The following is a 22500-nucleotide window of genomic DNA, read 5'->3' as shown; positions in this document are numbered from 1 at the left end:
TCTCTCTCTCTCTCTCTCTCTCTCATCCCCCTCTCTCTCCCCCCTCTCTCTCACCCCGTCTCTCTCTCTCTCTCTCATCCCCCTCTCTCTCACCCCGTCTCTCCCCCCCTCTCTCTCTCTCACCCCCCCTCTCACCCCGTCTCTCCCCCCTCTCTCTCTCTCTCCCCCCTCTCTCTCACCCCGTCTCTCTCTCTCTCTCTCACCCTCTCTCTCATCCCCCGTCTCTCTCTCTCTCTCTCTCTCTCTCTCTCATCCCCCTCTCTCTCCCCCCTCTCTCTCACCCCGTCTCTCTCTCTCTCTCTCTCACCCTCTCTCTCACCCGTCTCTCTCCCCCCCCTCTCTCTCTCTCTCTCTTTCACCCCCTTTCCCTCAACCCGTCTCTCCCCCCTCTCTGTCTGTCTGTCTGTCTGTCTCTCTCTCTCTCTCTCTCACCCCGTCTCTCCCCCCCTCTCTGTCTGTCTGTCTGTCTCTCTCTCTCTCTTTCTCACCCCTCTCTCTCACCCCCTCTCTCTCCCCCCTCCCTCTCTCTCTCTCCCCCCCTCTCTCCCCCCTGGTATCTTCTCTAACCTGATGAGTGACCTGGTGGTTTGGTTGCATGGGGCGGAGCTCTTGGCTGCATCTTTGATTTGTTTGCCTTTTGTTTCTTCTCTCTCTTTGTTTTCTTTGCTGCTTTTGCAAACTAGCTGACGTGGACGCAGGTAACAATCCTCTCTCTCTTTCTCTCTCTCTCACTCCATCCAATCATCCGTCCTTCCATCTCCCCCACCTCCCTCCCCTGTACAGCAGTGTGTTGAGCAGCTCGGCCTCAGACTCGTGTGTCTCTCGTCCCGTGTCTCTCTCATGTCATCATCGACTCTCAGACCTGTGCAGGTTTCTGCTGTCGTCCAAATTCAGGCCTAGAAATGTTTTGTTGTATGAAGAAACATCACACAATTATCTTAATCTTTACATGACACACCAGTTTATCAGTGTAGAGTTTGTCGGTTGTAACTCAGTGAGTCCGACGCCGCCGAGGTTCCTCTGCTGCTGCTGGTCTGTTCAGCTCTTAGCTCCCTGCCTGTTAGAGGTGAAGCTGCACATCACTGCTCCTCCTCTTTCACTGTCTGTCAGAGCTGCATGCACTCACACACACTCTCTCTCACACACACTCCCTTTCACACACACTCTCTCACACCCACTCCCTTTCACACTCTCTCTCTCTCACACACATGCGTGCACACATATACCTCATATTTACCTTCCTTCATCTTAATCAGCATAAATCTTTGCATCATTCTGTTGTAAACAAATCCTTTAGATCATTCATGTAGATTTCATTCGCCTCAATGAAATACTGTGTAACTGTGGTCAGTGAATTATAAACGCTTATGTTGGATGAGGTAATGATCAGTAAGTACACAGTGAAGTATTTATCCGTTCTCATTTCTGTCTTATACTTCATTACTCTTCATCTTCGTGATCTCGTCAGTGTGATGTCTCTCCTCTCGTCCTCCGCTCATGTGTGTGCTCTGACGTTTTACACAGGCGGTCGTTTTAAGAAGGAGATCGTTGTGGACGGTCAGAGTCACCTGCTCCTCATCAGGGACGAAGGAGGCCCCCCGGAGGCTCAGGTGAGTACTACACCTGCTGCAAAGACTTCACACACGCTCCATCCTTAACCCGGAGGAATGATCCTAAACCTAAACACACCCCTCTCTCCACTCCCTCCCCTCCCTCCTCCTCCAGTTTGCATTGTGGGTGGACGCTGTGATCTTTGTCTTCAGCCTGGAGGACGAAATCAGCTTCCAGACAGTTTATCATTATTTCAGCCGCTTGGCCAACTACCGGAACACAGCCGACCTGCCGCTCGTCCTGGTTGGCACACAAGGTCTGACACACACAGGCTTGACGCACACACGCACACACGCACACACGCACACACACACACACACACACACACACACACACACACACACACACACACACACACACACACACACACACACACACACCCTCTCTCTGCTCACTCATCTTCCTATGGCCTCCTTTGTTAATGCTGGGGTGTTGCTGCCATCTAGTGGTGTGTTTCTGTCACTAACATTTCCACATAGTTTACATTTATTCTTATTCATTTCTAACATGTTTATTTAAAAAGCCACAGCATGATATTAAGGGAAGGTATGAAGCCATTGATTGGCCATAAGACACAGGAGATTCACTCTCTTTGACACAAAGTAAAGTCTTTATTTAAGAGATTGGACCAAGTCTCAGGTAAGTCCAGTCATAAATAATAAATCATACCTTCATTTATCGTCATTATTATTATTATTATTATTATTATTGTTATTATTATTCATTCAGTCACTTCACACTATGAGAAGCTCAGATCTAAAAGATGCAGAAGCTCCTTGTACACGCTCACATTCAGCACTAGGGGGCGCCAGAGCACCGCTGAAGTCTTTTCCTCCTCATACGTTCCCGTTATTGTTTCCATTGTCTCATCGTTTGTATTTACATTTGCTTTCATCGTTATCTTTGCTCTTTTCTGTCTGTACTTTCATCAACATTATGTGATGATGATCGCACAGGATCAGTTGTGTAACTCTGCCTCGTGTTCTCGCTCGCTCTCTTAGACGCCATCAGCTCGGCCAATCCCAGGGTGATCGACGACAGCCGGGCCAGGAAACTCTCCAACGACCTGAAGCGCTGCACCTACTACGAAACCTGCGCTACCTACGGCCTCAACGTGGAGCGAGTCTTCCAGGACGGTAAGACACTTTGCCCCGTCCCCGCTCGAGCGCCATAAAGCAAAAACAAACTCTCTGATCTTCCCTTCTGTCCGGGGACACGGTCGAGTCCTCTGGGAAGGTCACACTCCCCACCGACGGCCCGGCCAGAGCCATTCGGCCGCTCTTAATCACTCGCCAATTAAGAATGAAATGATCCCGCTCAGCTATTTAGCTGAAACCGAACAGCGATTAAGTTTTATCATAGTGAGGGACGGGAGGAGAGACGGGACTGCAAAAAGAGGAAATTCCCCAACGGGATTCATAAAAGTGCCGCTCATTATGGAAGGAGACAGGAGACAGGAGACGAGACGTGGAGCAGGACAAGGAGGACGGGCAGTGATTGATCAGTGATTGGATGATTTAAAGTCTCTGATCTGATGTTTTTGAGGTCTCTCACACCTCCTTGGGTTTGTTTGGTTGAATCTGGCTCAAATGTGTTCCTGCCCTTTGCACGCTTCATTTTTAATTTGAAAACCAAATCCAGGCTTATCAACACACCAACTCACCTTTTGGGTCTCTAAACACGACGATGAAGTCACAGCCAAGCCCAAAAGATCCAGGCTGAAGTTCTTTCTCTTCTCTTATTGCACTGTAGGATCTTTAGGAGCCGTAAAGCCCCGAGGCTCCTCTCTGTCAGCGCCGGCGTATTTAATCAGAGACGTAATGAATCTCTGCTCGTCTGGCAGGACGGGCCGGGCGGCAGGCGCGGGGTTAAAGGCTGTAATTAGAGAGAAATATATGACACGCAATCAGTGGTTAATTACAGACCTGAACACTAACTCATCCTCTGCGGGCCCCTGGCTCCGGCTCCACACACACTTTACACCCGCACAGCTCCCGCTCACATTCATCCCATTTACGCTCCCTTAACTCTCCTAACGCTGACTGAAGGCTCTTACGACTCTTCCAAGGTATTAAAAAGTAGAAACCAGCGGAGGATCGTTTCTTATGGCTTTAGTGAAACCCCTCCTCCTCCCCCCTCCTCACCCCCCCTCACCTCAGCTGTCACGGCCTCAGTCGGCCTGTAGGGGTCAGTGCAGCCTCACAGATCCCTGTCTGTGTGGACGGAGGCTCTGCTGCCTCACCGCTCAGACCCTACACACACACACACGCTCAGCCCTCGCAGTCCACATAGTCTCAACTCTCTCCTTGTTTCCAAAGTCCTAGAATTCCCAGAAAGGGTTTAGTTATCCTCCAAAAGGCCGACAGCCAATCAGGATGGAGCTCAGTCACCGTGTGGTTTCAGATGCAAAGCAAACGTTTCTCTGCATTTCCTCCCTGAAATGTAAACGAATCCCATCCAGCAGCAAACGACTTCTAATGTAGTTTGTTTCCCTCAAGGTTGCTTTTTTAAAATACCACGGGTGCTTTTACTGAGTGTGTGTGTGTGTGTGTGTGTGTATGCGTGCGTGCCTCTGTGCTTGCGTGTGTGTGTGTGTGTGTTCCCTGCTCTCAGTGCTCTTGGCTCAGGAGGCAGCTTTCTACACTAAACGCTGCCCTATTATCCTCTTAATTATTCCAGTGTGTGTGTGTGTGTGTGTGTGTGTGTGTGTGTGTGTGTGTGTTAAGCGGGCCAGGTTCCTTATTTTCTGTGACACTGTCTCCTTGCATTTTTCTCGTCATTATCCCTCATTAATCAGGCTTTTTAATTATCCACTACAGTGGAATCATTGACGAGTGGCAAAATGATTATTTTAATGTTTCAGTCGCCGCCTGACAGCAGCTCCCTGCCTGCAGCTGTGTGTGTGTGTGTCTGTGTGTGTGTCTGTGTGTGTGTGTGTGTGTGTGTGCGTGTGTGTGTCTGTGTGTGTGTGTGTGTGTGTGTGGAAAGTATCTTTTACTCAAGTACTCTTCTGAGATAATGGTACTGGTAAAAGGATAAGAGTTGTGTGTGTGTATGTGTGTGTGTGTGTGTGTGTGTGTCTCTTTGTGTATCTGGAGTGTGTGCATGGTGTTTGTTCAGGTTTTATTGTGTGTGTTTTAGTTAGTGTGACAGTTTGTCCGTTGTGTATTTTCCCCAGCATGTCCCCCTCTTCTTTGGAGAGTGTGTGTGGTTTGGCTCTGTGTGCTTCTATACACACAGACACACACACACACACACACACACACACACACATTCTCAGCATTTCTTCCTTTCCATAATTACTACTTAGCGTGACCTTAATTTGCGGCGGAGGACTTTGGTAATGATGCCGCTCGGCTCTCGGCCTTCAGCCACTTAAAACACTCGCCTTCCTCTAATTGGTCAGAAGCTATTGCATCGTCTCTCTCTCACACACACACACGCTCACACACACACACACAATTTGCCTTTTATTTTTTTGAACATTGAGTCTGTTTACTCTTTTTTTTTTTGTCTGAATTTTTTTCCGCTCTTTCCGACTTCTAGTTTTCTGCTTCCTCAGGTTTTGGTAATGTGCATCTGTTTTCTTACTTTTAATTATTTTTATTTTATACTTTTGTCTGCAGTATTTTAATGATCATTTTGACTTTATTTTTACTACTATTTTAAGATTTACTTTCAGTTTATATTTCTAAAATTTAACAATATTATTTAACATGATAATTACTAGTTGTTTAGTAGTTTGATATTATTTAACAGAGTAATATCTTTATCATTTAATTCCCTTTTGTTATTTTAAATTGCTTTGATTATTTGTGCCTTTATTAATACACATTTATTCTTATTTATTGCAAACGGCAGCATTTACTGCGTATTTGTGTGTGTGTGTGTGTGTGAATATGCAGACTTTGTCCCGTGTGTCTGACTGATCGTCGGTTAAAAACCTCTATTTGAATGACATTTGCAACATGGAAATAAAATGTCAATTTTTGGAGGGATGAGTGAGTCTTAGGCCTGTGTGTGTGTGTGTGTGTGTGTGTGTGTGTGTGTGTGTATTGATCTCACTGCCGTGCGTCTGTGACCTTCGCCTGCCGCTCGCTGGCTGGGATTGATCACAGCCGGCTGGTCAGTTTGCATGTCACAGCTTTAATTACACGACTTTCATATTCAGATTCATAACAGTGACAAGAGAGGGAGAAACGCTGAGTCGCACTAATCTGACATGGTGTGTGTGTGTGTGTGTGTGCGTGTGTGTGTGTGCTGAAGAGTCGGCAAGGTTTGGATGAGTTACAATGGGTGAGAGAGGAAGAGGAGGAGGAGGAAGAAGAAGAGGAGTCAAAATACAGAAAAAGTCAGTGATTAGTTTAGTTTCCTTAAATTGCTTAAGGGGAATTTTAAGGGGGAAAGGGTTCAGGGGGTTCATTGTTTAAGTGTGTGTGTGTGTGTGTGTGTGTGTGTGTGTTTAACATATGATCTCCATAGTGCAGTGCCGTAATGGGAAGTGAAGCCTTGTCCAGTCAAGTGTGTGTGTGTGTGAGGTTCTGGGGAGGGGGGCTGTGACAGCACCGCGGTCCCTCGTCCATCAGTGGGCTAATTAAATTAGCCTAATTACCCCAACGTGGACCCCCCACCCACACACACACACACACACACACACACACACACACACACACACACACACACACACACACTCCAGCCTCAGCTTCTTCTTCCTTCTAATTCCTGTCAAAGAGCAGACACATCGTTAACACACTTAACGAGCTGAGATGACCATCACAGCACAAACACGCACACATACACACACACACACACTAAAGGATCAAGTACATAAAACAGGAATGAGCAGAGGAAGAAAATCAACTCATTACGACTGAAGCTTAACTTACTGACTCTGCTTTCTATACTTGATAACAAGTTACTTCCAATACAGCAGGAGACTTGTAGCGCCCACAACACACACACACACACACACACACACACTCACACACACTCACACACACACACACACACACACACACACACACATCCCTTTCAGGCACATGCAGAGTTAGTGTAAGCACTCAGAAGGAAACACACACACACACACACACACACACACACACACACACACACACAGAGTAGCGGCTCATGGACACTGATGAAGGTTGTTTGCTCTGTCACATCCCGTTATCGCTGTAATTGACTCCCGTGTTACCGCGTCGTAGCAGGCACAGTCGGCATGGCAACGCCGCCTCGCCGGCCCCGCCCCCTCCTCCAGCCCAAACTCCAGCACAAAGTGAACAAACGGCGAGCTTCACAATCAGACGACGTTCTTGTGGAAACGATGACAATGTCCGTAATGTGTGTGTGCGCGGTCGCGTGTGTATGTGTGTGTGTGTGTGTGTGTGTCCGTGTCCTGCAGAGTCAGCGTGGAAGGATCAGGCCGTCATAAATCTGATCAAAGCCGACACGTTTCCATTAGAATAAATGGCCGGCGCTCACAGCCGAGCGGAGATTGATGGGTAAAGTTAAACAGCATTAGCAGAGCAGTTATAACAGTGAGAGCGGCGTTATCATAACTGTTCTTAACACTTAAAGTAAAATACAGCCTCACTCCCTGAGACCTCCCGTCCCATCAGAGGGACCCCGGCTCTCAGACATCACTGTTTTTAACTTTTCTTCATCGACACATCACGAAGCACAGAGCGTGTTTATCCTCTGAGCCTCGGCCGAGTCGTGACTCGCCGCCCTTGGCTCGATCCCGACTCACCTGGAGGCTCGTGTTTACGAGCCGCCGCTCATTAACCCAGGCAGCAGCATTAACGAGTCCAATTAAAAACCAGGTCTGAGTGCGTGTGTGTGCGTGTGTGAGTGTGTGTGTTCGCAGGTCACGACTCTCTGGCTCGTCGTTATCAAATACAACAGTGGGAACAATCGCTTCTCTAATTATAATTTCACTTCAGACGGGAGCTTCATTTCATTTCATCGTCTTCTGTCCGAATCAAAACTCTGCCTCGTATCTTCTTCATTTATACTTGGCTGTAAATCAAATTCTAAGAAAACACACAATAGCACACACACACACACACACACACACACACACACACACACACAAATAATAAAATCTGGTAGTCATTGCCCTTCACAATAAAAGCCGTCTAGGAATTTGATTCTGTCCTTGAGCTCTGATGTCCTCGCCTGTCCCCATGTTCCGTCCTGACTCCAGATCAGAGACGAATTGACACACACACCTGAGACCTGAGATCAAAGACCTGAGACCTGTGGCAATAGCACAAAGAAACAAGTTTTGGATCTATGGGAGCCAAAAGTTAAGAAGCCAAACATTGAGAGTCCTTTAAAGCAGAGCTTCAATTAGAGCTGGAAACATGCTAAGTGTTTTTAGGAGGTAAACAAAGTCCAAAGCCAATTACAGGCAAAGAAGCATGAACACGCCTTAATGACATCGTCCTATTCCAGCTGCTTATTCCATTATTACAGCCCTCCTTCATCTGAGCAGGAAAGCAGCTTTTAAGGTATAGAAGTTTATAGAGAGGAGTCACACACACACACACACACACACACACACACACACACACACACACACACACACACACACACAGGCTCGATCCATCCCCGAAATCACTACAGAAACAATTAGGAAAAATCCAACCCTGATTGGCTGTGTGTGTGTGTGTGTGTGTGTGTGTGTGTGTGTGTGTGTGTGTGTGTGTGTGTGTTACTGTGTGTGTGTGTTTGGTGTGTGCGTGTGTGTGTAATGAGGGAGGGTCCCTCATTGATTGACACGGACCTTTCTGCTCCTGCTCCAACCGTCTCCATCCACCCCTTCAGTCTAATAATGGTAGAATAATCACTGTTGGCTGATAGATTACTCCCTGTGTGTGTGTGTGTGTGTGTGTGTGTGTGTGTGTGTGTGTGTGTGTGTGTTGGAGGGCGTCCTCAGGTCTCCAACAGGACAGATGAATAACATAATGAGGAGGTTGGTGGGGCGGCCGAGCTCAGCGTTATTAGGACTGATGGGCTCCCTCTGTCTCTCTCTCTCTCTCTCTCTCTCTCTCTCTCTCTCTCTCTCTCTCTCTGTGTGTTTTCTCTCCATCACTCACTTCCTCTCTTCCCCCCACTCTTCATCTCTCTGGTGGCTTTAGAGTTGACTTTACTGAGACCATAACTGTGGAGGTCAGGGCTGAAGTTGTACGCTTAAGTTTTGGGTTCTCTTCACTCTCTCACATTGTGTGTGTGTGTTTTTGTGTGTGTGTGTTGTACAGTTGCCCAGAAGATTGTGGCCACCAGAAAGAAGCAGCAGTTGTCAATCGGTCCCTGCAAGTCCCTCCCCAACTCGCCCAGCCACTCGTCCGTCTGCGCCACACAAGTGTCAGCCGTCCATATCAGCCAGGTAGGAGGTCACACACACACACACACACACACACACACACACACTCCCATTGATCAGACGTAGATGAATGCAGTCTGATCCACACGTGAGTGCAGTACACAGTGAAGTACACACACCCGCTGCTCTCTCTCTCTCTCCCCCCATCAGTCCGACCAGGGCGAGCGGCGAGGCCGTTAAGCCCTTCGATCTGCGCCGCTCGATCCGCCATGGATTTCTCATTAAAAAGGCATCATTCAGCGTGTGTGCGCTGCGCGGGAGCGTCCCCGGAGAGCCGTGTTTATCTTCCTCTGCCTCCACACAAGCGGCCCCCCGTGCATCTTTAGCCCTCGCTGATTACTGTCGAGCGCTCGCCGCCTCGCCCCGCGCCCAGGAAACCACCTTATTACACTGATTAGACATCGGATCACATTAGAAAGAAACTTTTCCCTTACAACACGCCGGCGTTCCCAAACGTATTACTGTCTGATGCCAAACACATATTGACACAAACTCCAGATGAGATTTATTTCAGAATGACGGGCGGTTAGCAAAGTTTCCTCCCTGAGCTTCAGGTTTTTGAGGAATCTGGAGGTCCGGTTCTCTGGTTGATTATTTTCCCTCTGCGCAGACCAGCAACGGCGGGGGCAGCTTGAGCGATTACTCGTCGTCGGTGCCGTCCACGCCCAGCACCAGCCAGAAGGAGCTCCGCATCGAAGTCCCACAGACCACCAACACGCCCACGCCCGTCCGCAAGCAGTCCAAGCGCCGGTCCAACCTCTTCACCGTGAGTCTCCACCTGCGTTTGGCGTCATATCTCATCTGGTTGAATGTAATTCTGTGGAGTCAGTATGAGGTCATCAGTGTGTTGTGCTTCTAGATACTTAGACTGGTTAAACTCACACACACGGGTAAAGCAGAGGGGGCCGGTGTTTTATGAGTGCCGTGTTTGACCACCAGCACGTCTCTTCACAGTCGAGGAAGGCCAGCGAGCCGGACAAGGACAAGAAAGGCCTGGAGGCTCGAGCCGACAGCATCGGCAGCGGGAGAGCCATCCCAATTAAACAGGTAGGACTGTGATCCGGATCTGACGCTCAAACCTCCTCTCCCTCTCTCTCCCTCGCTCTCTCTCCCTCCCTCTCTCTCTCTCCCTCTCTCTCTCTCTCTCTCTTGCTGTGTTTGATTCCCCGGCCTTGATTAACAGCGAAAGCACACACTTGACATCAATTAGAGCACGGGGCTCTCCCGGGTCCTCACAACCAGATCATTAGGATAAGGAGAGGGAAGGGATTTCACTGCTTTCACTCCCTCCATCTCCTCTTTCTCTTCCTCTTCATCTGCTCCGTCTTTCTGCGATGCAGCTGCCGCCGCCGCCGCCACCGCGCTCCCTCCCCTCGTCCCTCCGTCCACTTCATCTCTCACTTTATGTCAGGAAAAGAGAGCGAGGAGGGAAAGGCTGAGGAGGCCTAATGAAGTGAGCTCTGCTGGTCTCCATATGGACTCCTCGCTCTCGCTTTCCCTTGCTCTCTTTCTCGCTCTCTCTCCTCGCTCTCTCTCTCTCTTTCTCTCCTCGCTCTCTCTCTCCCTCTCCCTCCGTCTCTCTTTCAAAGGCGTTTCCTTTCGCTTCTCCCTCGCTTCTCCCCCGCTCTTTGATTGGCGCGTCGTCTGCGGCACTTAAAAGGAGTCAAAGACGAGGGAAAAGCAGGAAATGGGAGACGCCGCTCCTTCTCCTCCTCCTGCTGTGCCAGCGAGCAGAGCACCTAACAGCTCCTTCACTTGACGCAAACAAGCGCCCCTCCATGTTTGAAGAGGAGGAGGAGGCGGCAGATAGGGCTCTCAATCATTTCTGTCTATAAGCGTCGCCCCCCAAAAAGTGAAGACTCAGTCAACAGGGATGACCTGGACTCACAGGGTTCAGGGTTCAAGGTTCAAAGTTGTTGAGCACCAAGTGACAATACCTCATCAAAGTACTCAAAGTCAAAGTTCCTCACCTGAAATCCTGACAGAGCTCACTAAGCATGGCTCACAGACACACACACACACAGACACACACACACACGCACACACACAGACACACACACACACACACACACACACACACGCCCTTTGACACCAGAATAAAGAGGAAGAAGAGGCACAGACGGCTTCATCCTTTATGTTCGCTTTAAGTAGATGTTAATTGATTTGATCTCCCTCTCTCTCGCTCTCTCTTTCTTTCTTTCTCTCTCTTTCTCTTTCTGTCTCTCACACATGTTCCTCATGTCTTACACACTGTGTCTCCTTTTCTTCTCTCTAGACCTGCTCCCTAATTAGACTCTACGCGTGTGTGTGTGTGTGTGTGTGTGTGTGTGTGTGAGAGAGAGAGAGAGAGAGATAAAGAGAGAAATCGCACTTCACATTCAAGGTTCAACTACTTTTCCCCCATTAACGCTCCATTTGCAGTCCGTTTTACTCTCTCTCTTTCCCTCCATCCCTCTCCTCTGTCCGTGTGTGTGTGTGTGTGTGTGTGTGTGTGTGTGTGTGTGTGTCCACCTTCCTCCCATTAGCACCGTGTTCACACTCTGGTTTTAATGAGACGGCGCTCTCTTCACGTTCACCTCTTTGTCTCGAACATGAACTCCCGCAGACATTTAATTACACTGTTAACATAGTGGAGTGAGCCACAGTCACACCCGGAGTACCGCCACACACAACACACTGTACTACACACTGCACTGCATCAACACACAAAACTAACACAATCCTCAGTGACACAGGTTCAACACAAACTCAACATTATCTCTGTCAGACTCTGCACTTGAGTGTGTAAATACACCTGTAAATGAGCCGTTGAGTGTGTTACCTGTTGGCGTTTCACTTCCTGCTCATTTGTCAGCCGCGCTCGTCCCTCGCTCGCCCCTGATCTCATTAGAGAGAGGGAGAGAAAGACTCGCTCAGAGTCAAACACTCGAGGTGACGGCGGGTCAGTTCATGCCGCCGCCTTTTGTTAGCGGAGAACACCTTCATTAAGAGTCCAGCTCATTAACACACACACACACACACACACACACACACACACACACACACACACTGGAGCTGGGCCCTCGTGGACTTGGGAGCCACAACCACACACACACAACCACACACACACACACACACACACACACACACACACACACACACACATACACACACACACACACACACAGGCACTTCATGATACCCACTGTGTTTATCATTGAAGAACAATTTTCACTCCAGTTTTACAGCCAAAATATGTATAAAGGCGGAAATCTTTAGGTTTCCTGTTTAAAAATCCAAATGAGATTTCTCTTATTGAATCTCTGTGAGCAGCTGTTCAGACCATACATGGGATGATGTCACTTTATGCTCTGGTACCCAGTGACCGGACTTTGTTCTTGATATGTCACGTGCTCAGAATAGAACAATCTACAGCACAAATGTCCTCTTAATAGTAAACCTCCACCACACAGGAAGCAGGACCATGTGGCGCTGAAGCAGAACTGTCCTGCTGAGATGACACAGATCACACAGGAAACACTGGCTGTACGCAGCTTTCCTTTTATTTCATTAATTAATTTCGGCTCTTGAAGTTGGTGGATGCTTCCAGCTTTGTTTACAGAGGCTGTTGACGGCGCTCGGCTCCCTACGACATCTGCTGCACGCCGCTAATTAACCGATAATTACCAGAGAGAGGCTCGCTCATGTCTGTCCAAGCCACTTTGAAAACCAACATTCAGACAAATTAATTTCCTTCACCGCAGCCACGAGCCGCTGGGATCAGGAACACACCAGAGACACGTTTAGAAAGCTTTATTTATTTAGTAAAGGTCGCCTGAGCCTGAGCTAACAGTAAGCACGACTACATACACAGACTCTATCAGCATTGTGTACACGGAATGCAGTTAATTAGGAAATACGTCAAATGTTTTTGCTCTTCACTGGGGCAGAAGAGTGTCACATAGAAAAAGAGAAGCAATTAGAGCTGACGGACACCTAGGATCTCATTAAGAACCCACTGAACTTCGTCAATGAACCCTAAAATCTCCTCACGGACCCATAGAGTCTCATCAAGTACCTCTAAAACCTTTGTGGTTACATTCAAACTCAAAGAACCTCCTTATAGACCTCTAGAATTCAACAGAACCTCCCTAGAGAAACTTGGAATCTCCTCAAAGTCCAATGGAATCTAAAGAAGTACCTCTAGAACCCTTTCACAACCCATACAACCCACAAAACCTCTTTGATGACCTGTAGAATTTCATTAAGGACCCACAGAACCTCCTCAGAGAACCCCAGACTCATCTCAAAGACCCATAGAATCACATCAGGCACATCTGGAAGCTTTTCAACCTGTCTAGAATCTCATCAAGTTGCCTCAAAACCCTTACCAACGACCCTATAACCTGTAAAAGCCTCTAAATGACCGATAGAATTCCATCAGCGTTCTCCCTGATGACCCATAGAACCGTATCATTCTGAGGATATCTTATCACATCTAGAATGAACTGATCTAAAATTCAGCTAAATCCCTCATATCGGTGTGTTTGCTGCTCTGCATTTTGGATGAAGTGTCTGATTGGTTTTTAATTTGACCTCATGCTGTAATCTCCTTCCGCTCTTCTTGTGTCTCTCCCTGTTGTTCTCTCTGTTGTCTGAGGCGACGCGACACTTGCAGATTTCTCTGGGTTTTTTTCCCGTTTTGCGAGGAGCTGATTAGTGTCGTGCTTGTAATTGTGTCTCGCGGGGGTTGCAGACGAGCGCGGGGCTGGGTGGTTTTGACAAGTCTACTCGTCCCCCCTTGGCGCCGGGCGCTTTGTACGGAGTTAAATTGGATGGTTAATTCGGGTGTTATTTACCCTGTAATTCATTAGTTTCGCCCCGCCATTGGCAGCGGGCAGGCTGTAATTTCACGCTTCGCAATAAAAGATGTCTCATAATCTGCTTCATTTAGCAGCCAAAGAATTTAATGAAATTAACTGCGGCCCTAATTAAGACGGTGAATATTAAAGACCTGCTATCAAGGCTTTAACGAGGGTGACACGATCCGCCTTCCGCCGGATTGGAAAAATATCATTTCCCTGGGAAAGGTTGTCACCGCTCGGAGCCATTTTGGCCATGATGACATTTTTGTCATGCACACTAACCCCTGGAAATGAGATTTTTCGGGGGAGTGGGAGGAGGCAGAGGGGACGTCTCTCCCTTTTTTAGTTGGAGGAATAATTAAAACGAGGAGCACAGGCGTCAATCAAACAGTGTTTTGTCTCTCTGCTGAGCGCCGGAGTTTGCTTTGGTGGTTGAGTCAAAATCGACCTGTTACCATGGTAATGTCATTGTTTTACAGGGTATTTACGTTGCACGCATTCAGACAGAATCACTCGTGTTCTTCCTTCTGTGTCAGGTCTTTTTTTTTTAGCCACTAATGAATAGAGACTGCTGAAGTAAGGTTTGATAATTGAGTTTCTAATTAATTACCCAGAACTCTTAGCAGATAAATCAGTGGCACTCAGAGCCCCTCCTCCTTCTTTTCTTTAGTGTTTTATTTGATCTTGTGTATGTCCTGTCCTTCATCAGGGCTGACCTTGTCATGGATACTGTGTGTGTGTGTGTGTGTGTGACATTTCTTGCCATTACTCAAATGATGTTTGATGTTGGGTTTTGGAGCTTTTTAGTAAAACAAAAAAACATTCCTTAATGGTTTAAAAAATGTAAAATAAAGAGATAAATAATTTCATAATAATCTAGCTTTTCATTATAACCAATTGACTACATTTCTAAACAATTTGGAGCGGGAATGTTTTTTTGGTTTTGTTGGTATAGTAATTTAAATAATAGGTTAAAAAAGAATATTGATTTTGAAAAACCTTCTAGTCTAGAAGTCAGAGTAAAACAATCAATGAATTATTCATTCACTCTCCAGTCAAACATGAAAACACATTCCAGAGAATTCTCACTTTTCTGCGAAGAGAAGATTTTTGAGAAATTCAAAAACATGTGCACCAAATTTATATCCTACAAAAACAAACGTGAGAAATTCAGAAAAACTCAACAGGCTTATCATTTTCACACCTCGATTTTTGCTTACAGCAGTAAAGTGTTCAACAGTTTCCTTTTTCCTTCTCAGTACAAACTAACACACACACACACACACACACACACACCCTCTGACTGTGAGGATGATGGATGACCTACGATCTTTCTTCAGGCCCGATCAGATGGCCGTCTCGATACAGCGATGCATCTATCCTTCAGTCCAGTTAAAACCCCCCTCTCCCTTGGTAGTGTTGGGGGGGGTGACACCTCTAATTTGGCCCCCTGCCCTCATGGGACATAAAAGAACAAAAGGACCTGAACCCAGCCCTCCACGTCACCCTGATGTGTGGAGGTTTTTATCCAGAGATAGCTGCACCCCCGTATCTGCTAAATGGGATGCTGTCAGCAGAGGCAGGAGAGTCCATTGTGTGAGGAAAATAAGGGGAGATGGGGTGATTACAGAGATTAGTCTGTATCAATAAGAGAAAAAGTTTCTTTATCTGAATGAGTCTCAGACTCGGGAAGCAAAAAGGCTTGAAATCCTCACACTAATCGTCTGCCTGAAGGTGTTTGTGTGTCTAGGAAGAGTCAGACATTTAATTTAAGGCTTTATTTTTCATTTCTTTAAGTCAGTCATCCTGTCTTGAACTCATGAATCTGAAATGCCAGAGTGGGGATTTTATTTTTATCCATGCTAGTCACCATGCAGTCTGTAAACAACCAAAGAAATGTTATGAATTCAGACATTCATGATCCCAGGAGGATGAATCCCAATGACTTTGGGGATCCACTGATTCCCTGGATCTGCATGGGTTTCCTCAGGGTATTCCTGTTTCCTGCAGCATCATGCAGCCGAACCCTGACCAAGGCACTAGGCTCTGGAGCTGGAGTTGATTCCTGGCACTGCAGTGTGACTACTCCTAATAGTTCAATGGAGAGGGCAAATCCCCCTACAGGGTTCAATTAAGTCCAATTCAAACTTGTTCTGGTTTAGTGGCCATAGTTTCCTCAGTGTGGTGTCTCTGAGAGGATTCACTTCTGAGTACATCTGCTGCTTCTTCACACTGAAAGAAGCCAAATGAGGTGGTTTAGAACCTAACCACCATGCCTCTCAGAGGCCCTTCCCCCAATGAGGTGCCCTCAAACTGGTTGCAGACCACGGGGTAGATGCAGAATACACACAAGTGATTATGTATCCCATTCGGCCTGAAGACACCTCTAGATCTCCCCCTCCAGGAAGAGTCGGAGGACATGGCTACTTTAGCTGTCATCCCCATGAGCCGGACGCTCATAAACAGTGGCATCGCATGTTAGCGTGCTAATGTTAGCATTCAGGTCAAAGCACACCTTAAGTCCACTTGAGCCTGATGAAAGTTGAGGCTAATCTGAGACCTTAGAGCCGAGCAGCGACAATGTCCTCAAAGACATGGAGACCCAGAAATGGAATCCTTTGCTAGGTTTTGGTTAGAGCCATATCATACCATATATATATATATATGTCGATCGGAAAAGATGCTCCTGAGCTGAGCGCCCGTAGACGTGACAAACCCTTTGAATTTAGGTGACATCATGGCCTTTCCTTTGGCGCCACCCTGAGGACAAACTTATAATGAAGACCACATTGTTGTGTCATATATTTGTGATTCATGAATACTTTTGCTGCCTTTTGCGTGTCCATCATGGCTGATGTAAAGCAGACTGAGCTCCAGGGTCCCTCTTGGGTCTTGGTCCTGTATCCCCTCTACCCCCCCTGAACAGTTTCTAATGTCTAACGAATGACTTCATCTCCTCGTTTCCCTCGAGCGAGCAACCTTTTCTTAAGTACGACAGCACAATACGTCACTCAGGGAACACTGATGGCGTCTTTACATTCCTACATCCTTTCTTCAGTCGCTTCGAATTTTCTTCTTTCCTTCTTTTGGTAACACTTCCACTCTCTATTTCCTTTATTGTTTCCTTCCTTTGTTCTTTCCTTCCCTCTGACGTTTGTCGGATGTCTAACGAATGACTTCATCCCGTCTTCCCTCGGAGCGAGCGACCTTTTCTTAAGTACTCCCCCGCCATACTTCACGGGCCAGGGTACCGCCTGGGTACAGCGTCGGGGGGGGGGTGGGGTTGAGAGAGCGGGAGTATATGCGAGGGTGTATTTATCTCTCCCATTTATTTTCCCATGCGGAGACCTTGTGAGCTGTCATGGCGCCATCTCTTCCCCCCCTGGAAGGTAAAATCAGAGGCGAGGTGTGTGTGTCAGCGAGGCGGGGGAGGTGAATAATGAAACGTATTACCCATCAGGAGGATTTGGACGCGACATTCAATTAGGCTTTCCCTCCCAAAAAAACCATCGCTCGTCATCGCCGGGATGGATAGACAAAATCATTCCTGCGGCCGCCTCCCTCTCCGGCTCCCACGTCTGGACGGGAGATGTGAGGAATATCACCTCACCCCTTCAGTTTGGGTTCGGGGGGGAGGCAATGGATCAACTGTTCACCTGTTCAATGATGTCACCGTTCCATCCAAATTGACACAAATGAACTCTTCTCTGCACATGTATAGAACTCTTGTGATTAGAGTCTTGTGATTGGTTCGCTCGCTCCACATGGAAGTATCTTTCGTCAGACGGGCGTCAACCCTTGACGTGCGTTTCCCTGCAATGTTCTGGGAATATGGTTCCCTGCTCCCGATCAGCCATGACCTCATGCATGAAGCGTCCCTGGACATTTCAGGGAAAGACTGCATGTGTGAATGAGGCTTCTCTTTCACTCTCTTTCTCTCTCTCTCTCTCTCTCTCTCTCTCGCTCCCTCTCTCTCCCCCTCCCTCCCTCTCTCCCTTTCTGTCGCTCGTGTCACTGCTCATTATGTGGAACATGCCGTCATCATGGCGAGGGTTACCCCGGGCCTCCCTTTCTGTCCGAGGACCACTGGGCGCCTTAATGAAAGCTGAGCGGTCGGGGCGGCAGGGATCAGGCCCAACTCCATCAGATGGCCTGTCCATCTCCCCCTCTTCCTCCCTCCTTCACCCCCCTCTCCCTCTTCACCCCCCTCTTCACGGCTGGACTCTATTAATATCCTCTGTCGGAGTGTTAATGTTGTAGAGGTCCAGTGAAGTGACACGCGTGGCAGCACGGCTGTAATTGCTAATCAGTGGACAGTTTTATCCCCCCTCCCCCTCCTCCTCCTCCTCCTCTCTCCCACTTTCACTCTCTCTATTGCAAAAAATCTCAATCTGTGTGATGAGATCACACCTGCATCAAGGCTGAACCGTTCTCTGAATGTGTGATTTTAGTCCTAATGTTATTTACTTATTACTGCACTTTGAAGTCATTTTGACTCTGTCTCTCTTCCCATCTGGGCCGACGCTCTCTTTTCCTCTTTTTTCTCCCCCTCCCCTCCCCTCTCCCTCCCCTCTGTCTCCCCTCTGTCTCCCTCTCTCTTAATGAAGTGTAGATGTAATGAAGTGTGAGTCCGTCATCCATTGCTGATGTGCAAAGGAGAGAAAAATGAGTGTAAAACAGTAACACACGGATGTTAACACACTCAGATACCCCCCCCCCTCTCTCTCCATCTCTCCATCCCTCTTGTCCGCCCTCTTTCCGCTCCTCTGTCCCTCGGTCCTTGTTTTGGGGCTCCAGCTCTCATGAGATGCTGTTTACTTCACTATATAATACAAATAATCACTTTATTGTCCTGATCACATTTTTAATACATATGTAAACATGTTGATCAAAGGTCAACACCTTCAAAATAAAAGCCTCCTGAGGAGGAGGATCACTTCTGACCCTTCAAACTAAAAGTCTGCATGGGACGGATTCTTTCAATCCTGCAAAAATAGTTCAGTTAAAAAATATAATAATTGAAATAAATAATTAGTAGTAATGGAATAATAGTAATAATAATAAATGAGTTGAAAACAAATATTACCCCTCATAAATATACAAACAAGATACAAGATCAGAAAATCTTAAAATTCGAGAGAAATTCAAGGACATTTGATTTAGATTTTAATCTGTGTGTGTGTCATTTAAATCTGAATTTAAATTTATTGTGATATGTTTTGTCTTTATTAATTTATGCTTCTGTTTGTGTGTTTGTGTGTGTGTGTGTGTTTGTGTTTAGGGAATGCTGCTGAAGAGGAGTGGCAAGTCGCTGAACAAGGAGTGGAAGAAGAAGTACGTCACCCTGTGTGACAACGGGCTGCTCACCTACCACCCCAGCCTGCATGTGAGGAGCACTCACACACACTCACACACACACCCTCATTACACAGACCGTCTCTCATTGCTTATTAGACCACAGCTCTCTGCCAGCATGCACTGACCTCCATCCAGCCACTCGTTTATTTCTGTCGTCTCTCCTTCGTGTCTCTCTCAGTAAAAATTGCAACACACACACGCACACGCACACACACACACACACACACACACACTGTCTGTTGATGGGTTGTGGTATTAATTAGGAGTCGTCATCTGTTTGCCCACGTGGACGTTGATGATGTGACTATCAGGCTGTAATGTCTTCACTAATTATCCCGGCTCTCTGCCCTGTTGGCACAACATCCTGCCCTGACGCCGCTTTATGGCCGCGCGCGCACACACACACACACACACACACACACACACACACACACACACTCCTTGGCTCTGAGTTTCCCTCACCATGTTTTTCTTCCCCTCGCTCCATTAGTGTTGTGACTTCCAAAAGAGCAGCAAATGATGGTCTCTTAGTTGATGCATTATTTATTCTCTAAATGTCACAACGACAACGATTTGATCAAATTGTTTTGATGTTAGTTAAGGTTCACTGTTTTGAGCTGAGTTGCAGACCATTTGAATAAAGGTTGAAGCAGTGTGTGTGGTCTCACAGTGGGCGCAGGTTTCAAACAGAGGGTCGGCGGTTCGATTCCCGGCGTGGAGCGAGTCCTTCCACGCGCCAGGTTGGGGGTTTGATGCCCCCGGGGTCTGAGGCGTCTCTGCTGTTTGGATAAACACATCCTCCAACGTGCGCACATCCATCACTGATTAGAGCAGCTGAAGCAGTAAATTAGTGTAAAAACTCATCACTTAACATCAACACACTCACGTATCTAAACACACACACACACACACACACACACACACACACACACACACACACACACAAACCCCCTGCAGCACCAAAAACCAGGTTTACATCTGCAGCTCGGTCCTCAATTAGCCTGTTTGCGGAGACTAATCGAATGAAACTCAATCAGTGCTGCTAATTGCTCGACTATGTGCAAAGAAATCACATTAATGCCGCTAATTAAGTGGATGGCGATAGATGCCAACTAATTGGCAAGAAAAGTGTCGTGTAAAGAGGGGGGGGAGGGGTCATGTGATTCTGAGTGGTGAATGTTGTTTCACACAGTGAGAAAATAAACTGAGTGAAAACGTAACGATGGATGCAGAGGGCAGGAAGTTGTTGGTTTGGAACAGGTGACCTGCATCCTAGTACGACGTGACATGAGTGATAAATCAAACGGCTCGCTCCAACACGTTACATGATGTCATCTGCAGTGTTTATATGGTTCCGGCCTCCTTCACACTCTCCAGAAAATTCCTGAAACAAGTCCATTTGTATCTTCTTCCTCCTCCTCCTGTTGGCGTGGTGTCTATCTATCGACCGCGTCCCGGCGGCGCTCGCCCCGTATGGATTCCTGTTTCTCTGCGTGTCAGCAGGTTCCTGCTGTTCTCTTTGCATTTTTCACTGCGGCTGTGAGCTTTTATGCCTCCATTTATACTAAATGAACACACACACACACACACACACACACACACATCCACACACACGCGTTAGATTCATGAAAACATATTTTTAAGCACGTAGAGTTACACACACGCACACGCACACACACACACACACACACACACAAGCGGCCATTAACAGCGTCCTTCTCATAGGCATATGTAAACAAATTGATACAGTCACACACACACACACACACACCCTCTCTGCATGCTGTCGGTACACACATCCGTCCTGGACACGCTGAGCAGCATCAGGATGATCGGGCAGATGATGAAAGCTCCTCCATGCAAATGGAGACTCAATTACCTCGGTCAATCTGTCGGCAGGGCGTGTGTGTGTGAGTGAGCTTGTGTGCGTGAGTGAGTGTGTGTGTGTGTGTGTGTGTGTGTGTGTGTGTGTGTGTGTGTGTGTGTGTGTGTGTGTGTGTGTGTGTGTGTGTGTGTGTGTGTGTGTGTGTGTGTGTGTGTGTGTGTGTGTGTGTGTGTGAGAGAGTGTGTGCTTTGCCCAGTGGGCCCCTGGCTCGAGGGCTCTCCGGTGGCTTGTTAAGACGCCGTCGAGAGCACTTGGCTTTGAATTGGCCTTTTGTCAGCCGTGCTGCCAGAGGGAGGCATGAACTGTGTGTGTGTGTGTGTGTCCTGTTTCACAGCGTCACACAATTTAACACACATACACACAGAGTCCTTTTAAGGAGGCCCAGCAGGTAGCAGGATCTTTGTTTCTCCTCATCTCCTTCATCTTGAAGAGGAGGCTGACCTCCCACAATGCCCGGCTGCTCTTATGTCAGCGCTGACGCTCCGCACACACTCCACCGAGGAGGAGGAGGAGGAGGAGGAGGAGGTGGTGATTTTAACAAGCGCCTCTCGTGTGTCATTAACACCTCCACTTTCCTTTTAATCCACACGGATAATCCCCCTGATCCAGAGCTGGAGAAAGCCGAGCGTCGGGGGGGCGGCTGAGCCTCAGTCTGAGCTGCCATTGGTGCAGAGGAGGAGGGGGAGGCGGCCTGCCGGCATGGCGGCGGGTCGGTGAGCAGGCGGAGGGCGATCAGCTACTTCAGCACGCTTCCACAGCTTAGCGTGTCTTTGTTTGCGTGCGGTGATTAAGGGGTTTAGCAGCGCTCTAATCTGGATTTAAGTCACAATGAGCCGTTTGATTTGACCTGTTGGTCCTTTTGTTGCCACGGCGTCAGAATGCAGCAGTCACACGTCGACTCACACAACCGTCTACACCAGCTTCAGACCAGTGTGAACACACCGCTGATGCTCCGTGTGAAGCTTCAGGCAGGTTGGAGAGGTCAGAGGTCATACCTGCCTTTAGCTTTCACAGTTAGAGCGATCTGGTGTCACTTACGTACATTTTTTAAATTCATTATTATTATGACACTGTTGGAGCAGCTGTGGTCAGACGGGCTTCAGTCTGAACTCAGTGGCTTCATCGTAGAGCCAGGAGACTAAATGTCTAAAACCACGCTTGAGTTTCCAGGACGCTGTTCTTCTGTACTCAGACTGTGTGTGTGTGTCTTTGTGTGTCTGTGTGTGTGTCCAGGACTACATGCAGAACGTCCACGGGAAGGAGATCGACCTGCTGAGGACCACGGTGAAGGTTCCAGGGAAGCGGCCGCCGCGCGCCGTGTCCACCTGCGCCGCCGTGCCGAGTCCAAAGACCAACGGGCTCACCAAGGACATGAGCAGCCTGCAGCTGGGACACAATCCAGGTGTGACGCCGCG

At 47.8% G+C, this 22500-nt stretch overlaps 1 protein-coding gene across 1 annotated transcript in view; it reads left to right on the top strand.

Moving 5' to 3' along the window:
• Window positions 1-22500, top strand: part of agap1 (ArfGAP with GTPase domain, ankyrin repeat and PH domain 1) — a 50115-nt gene that overhangs the window by 1807 nt on the left and 25808 nt on the right. The window contains exons 3-10 of the mRNA XM_076165892.1: window positions 1525-1610; window positions 1726-1867; window positions 2613-2747; window positions 8874-9001; window positions 9609-9764; window positions 9953-10045; window positions 19124-19228; window positions 22319-22487. Coding sequence (XP_076022007.1) covers window positions 1525-1610; window positions 1726-1867; window positions 2613-2747; window positions 8874-9001; window positions 9609-9764; window positions 9953-10045; window positions 19124-19228; window positions 22319-22487 — 1014 coding nt within the window. The remainder of the gene's footprint in view (window positions 1-1524; window positions 1611-1725; window positions 1868-2612; window positions 2748-8873; window positions 9002-9608; window positions 9765-9952; window positions 10046-19123; window positions 19229-22318; window positions 22488-22500) is intronic.

Source organism: Genypterus blacodes, unplaced genomic scaffold (assembly GCF_046128005.1).
Source record: "Genypterus blacodes isolate CSIRO-AG114 ecotype Tasmania unplaced genomic scaffold, CSIRO-AGI_Gbla_v1 ptg000152l_1, whole genome shotgun sequence".
Taxonomy (NCBI): Eukaryota; Metazoa; Chordata; class Actinopteri; order Ophidiiformes; family Ophidiidae; genus Genypterus; species Genypterus blacodes.
This window is presented reverse-complemented; position numbering and strand designations above follow the sequence as displayed.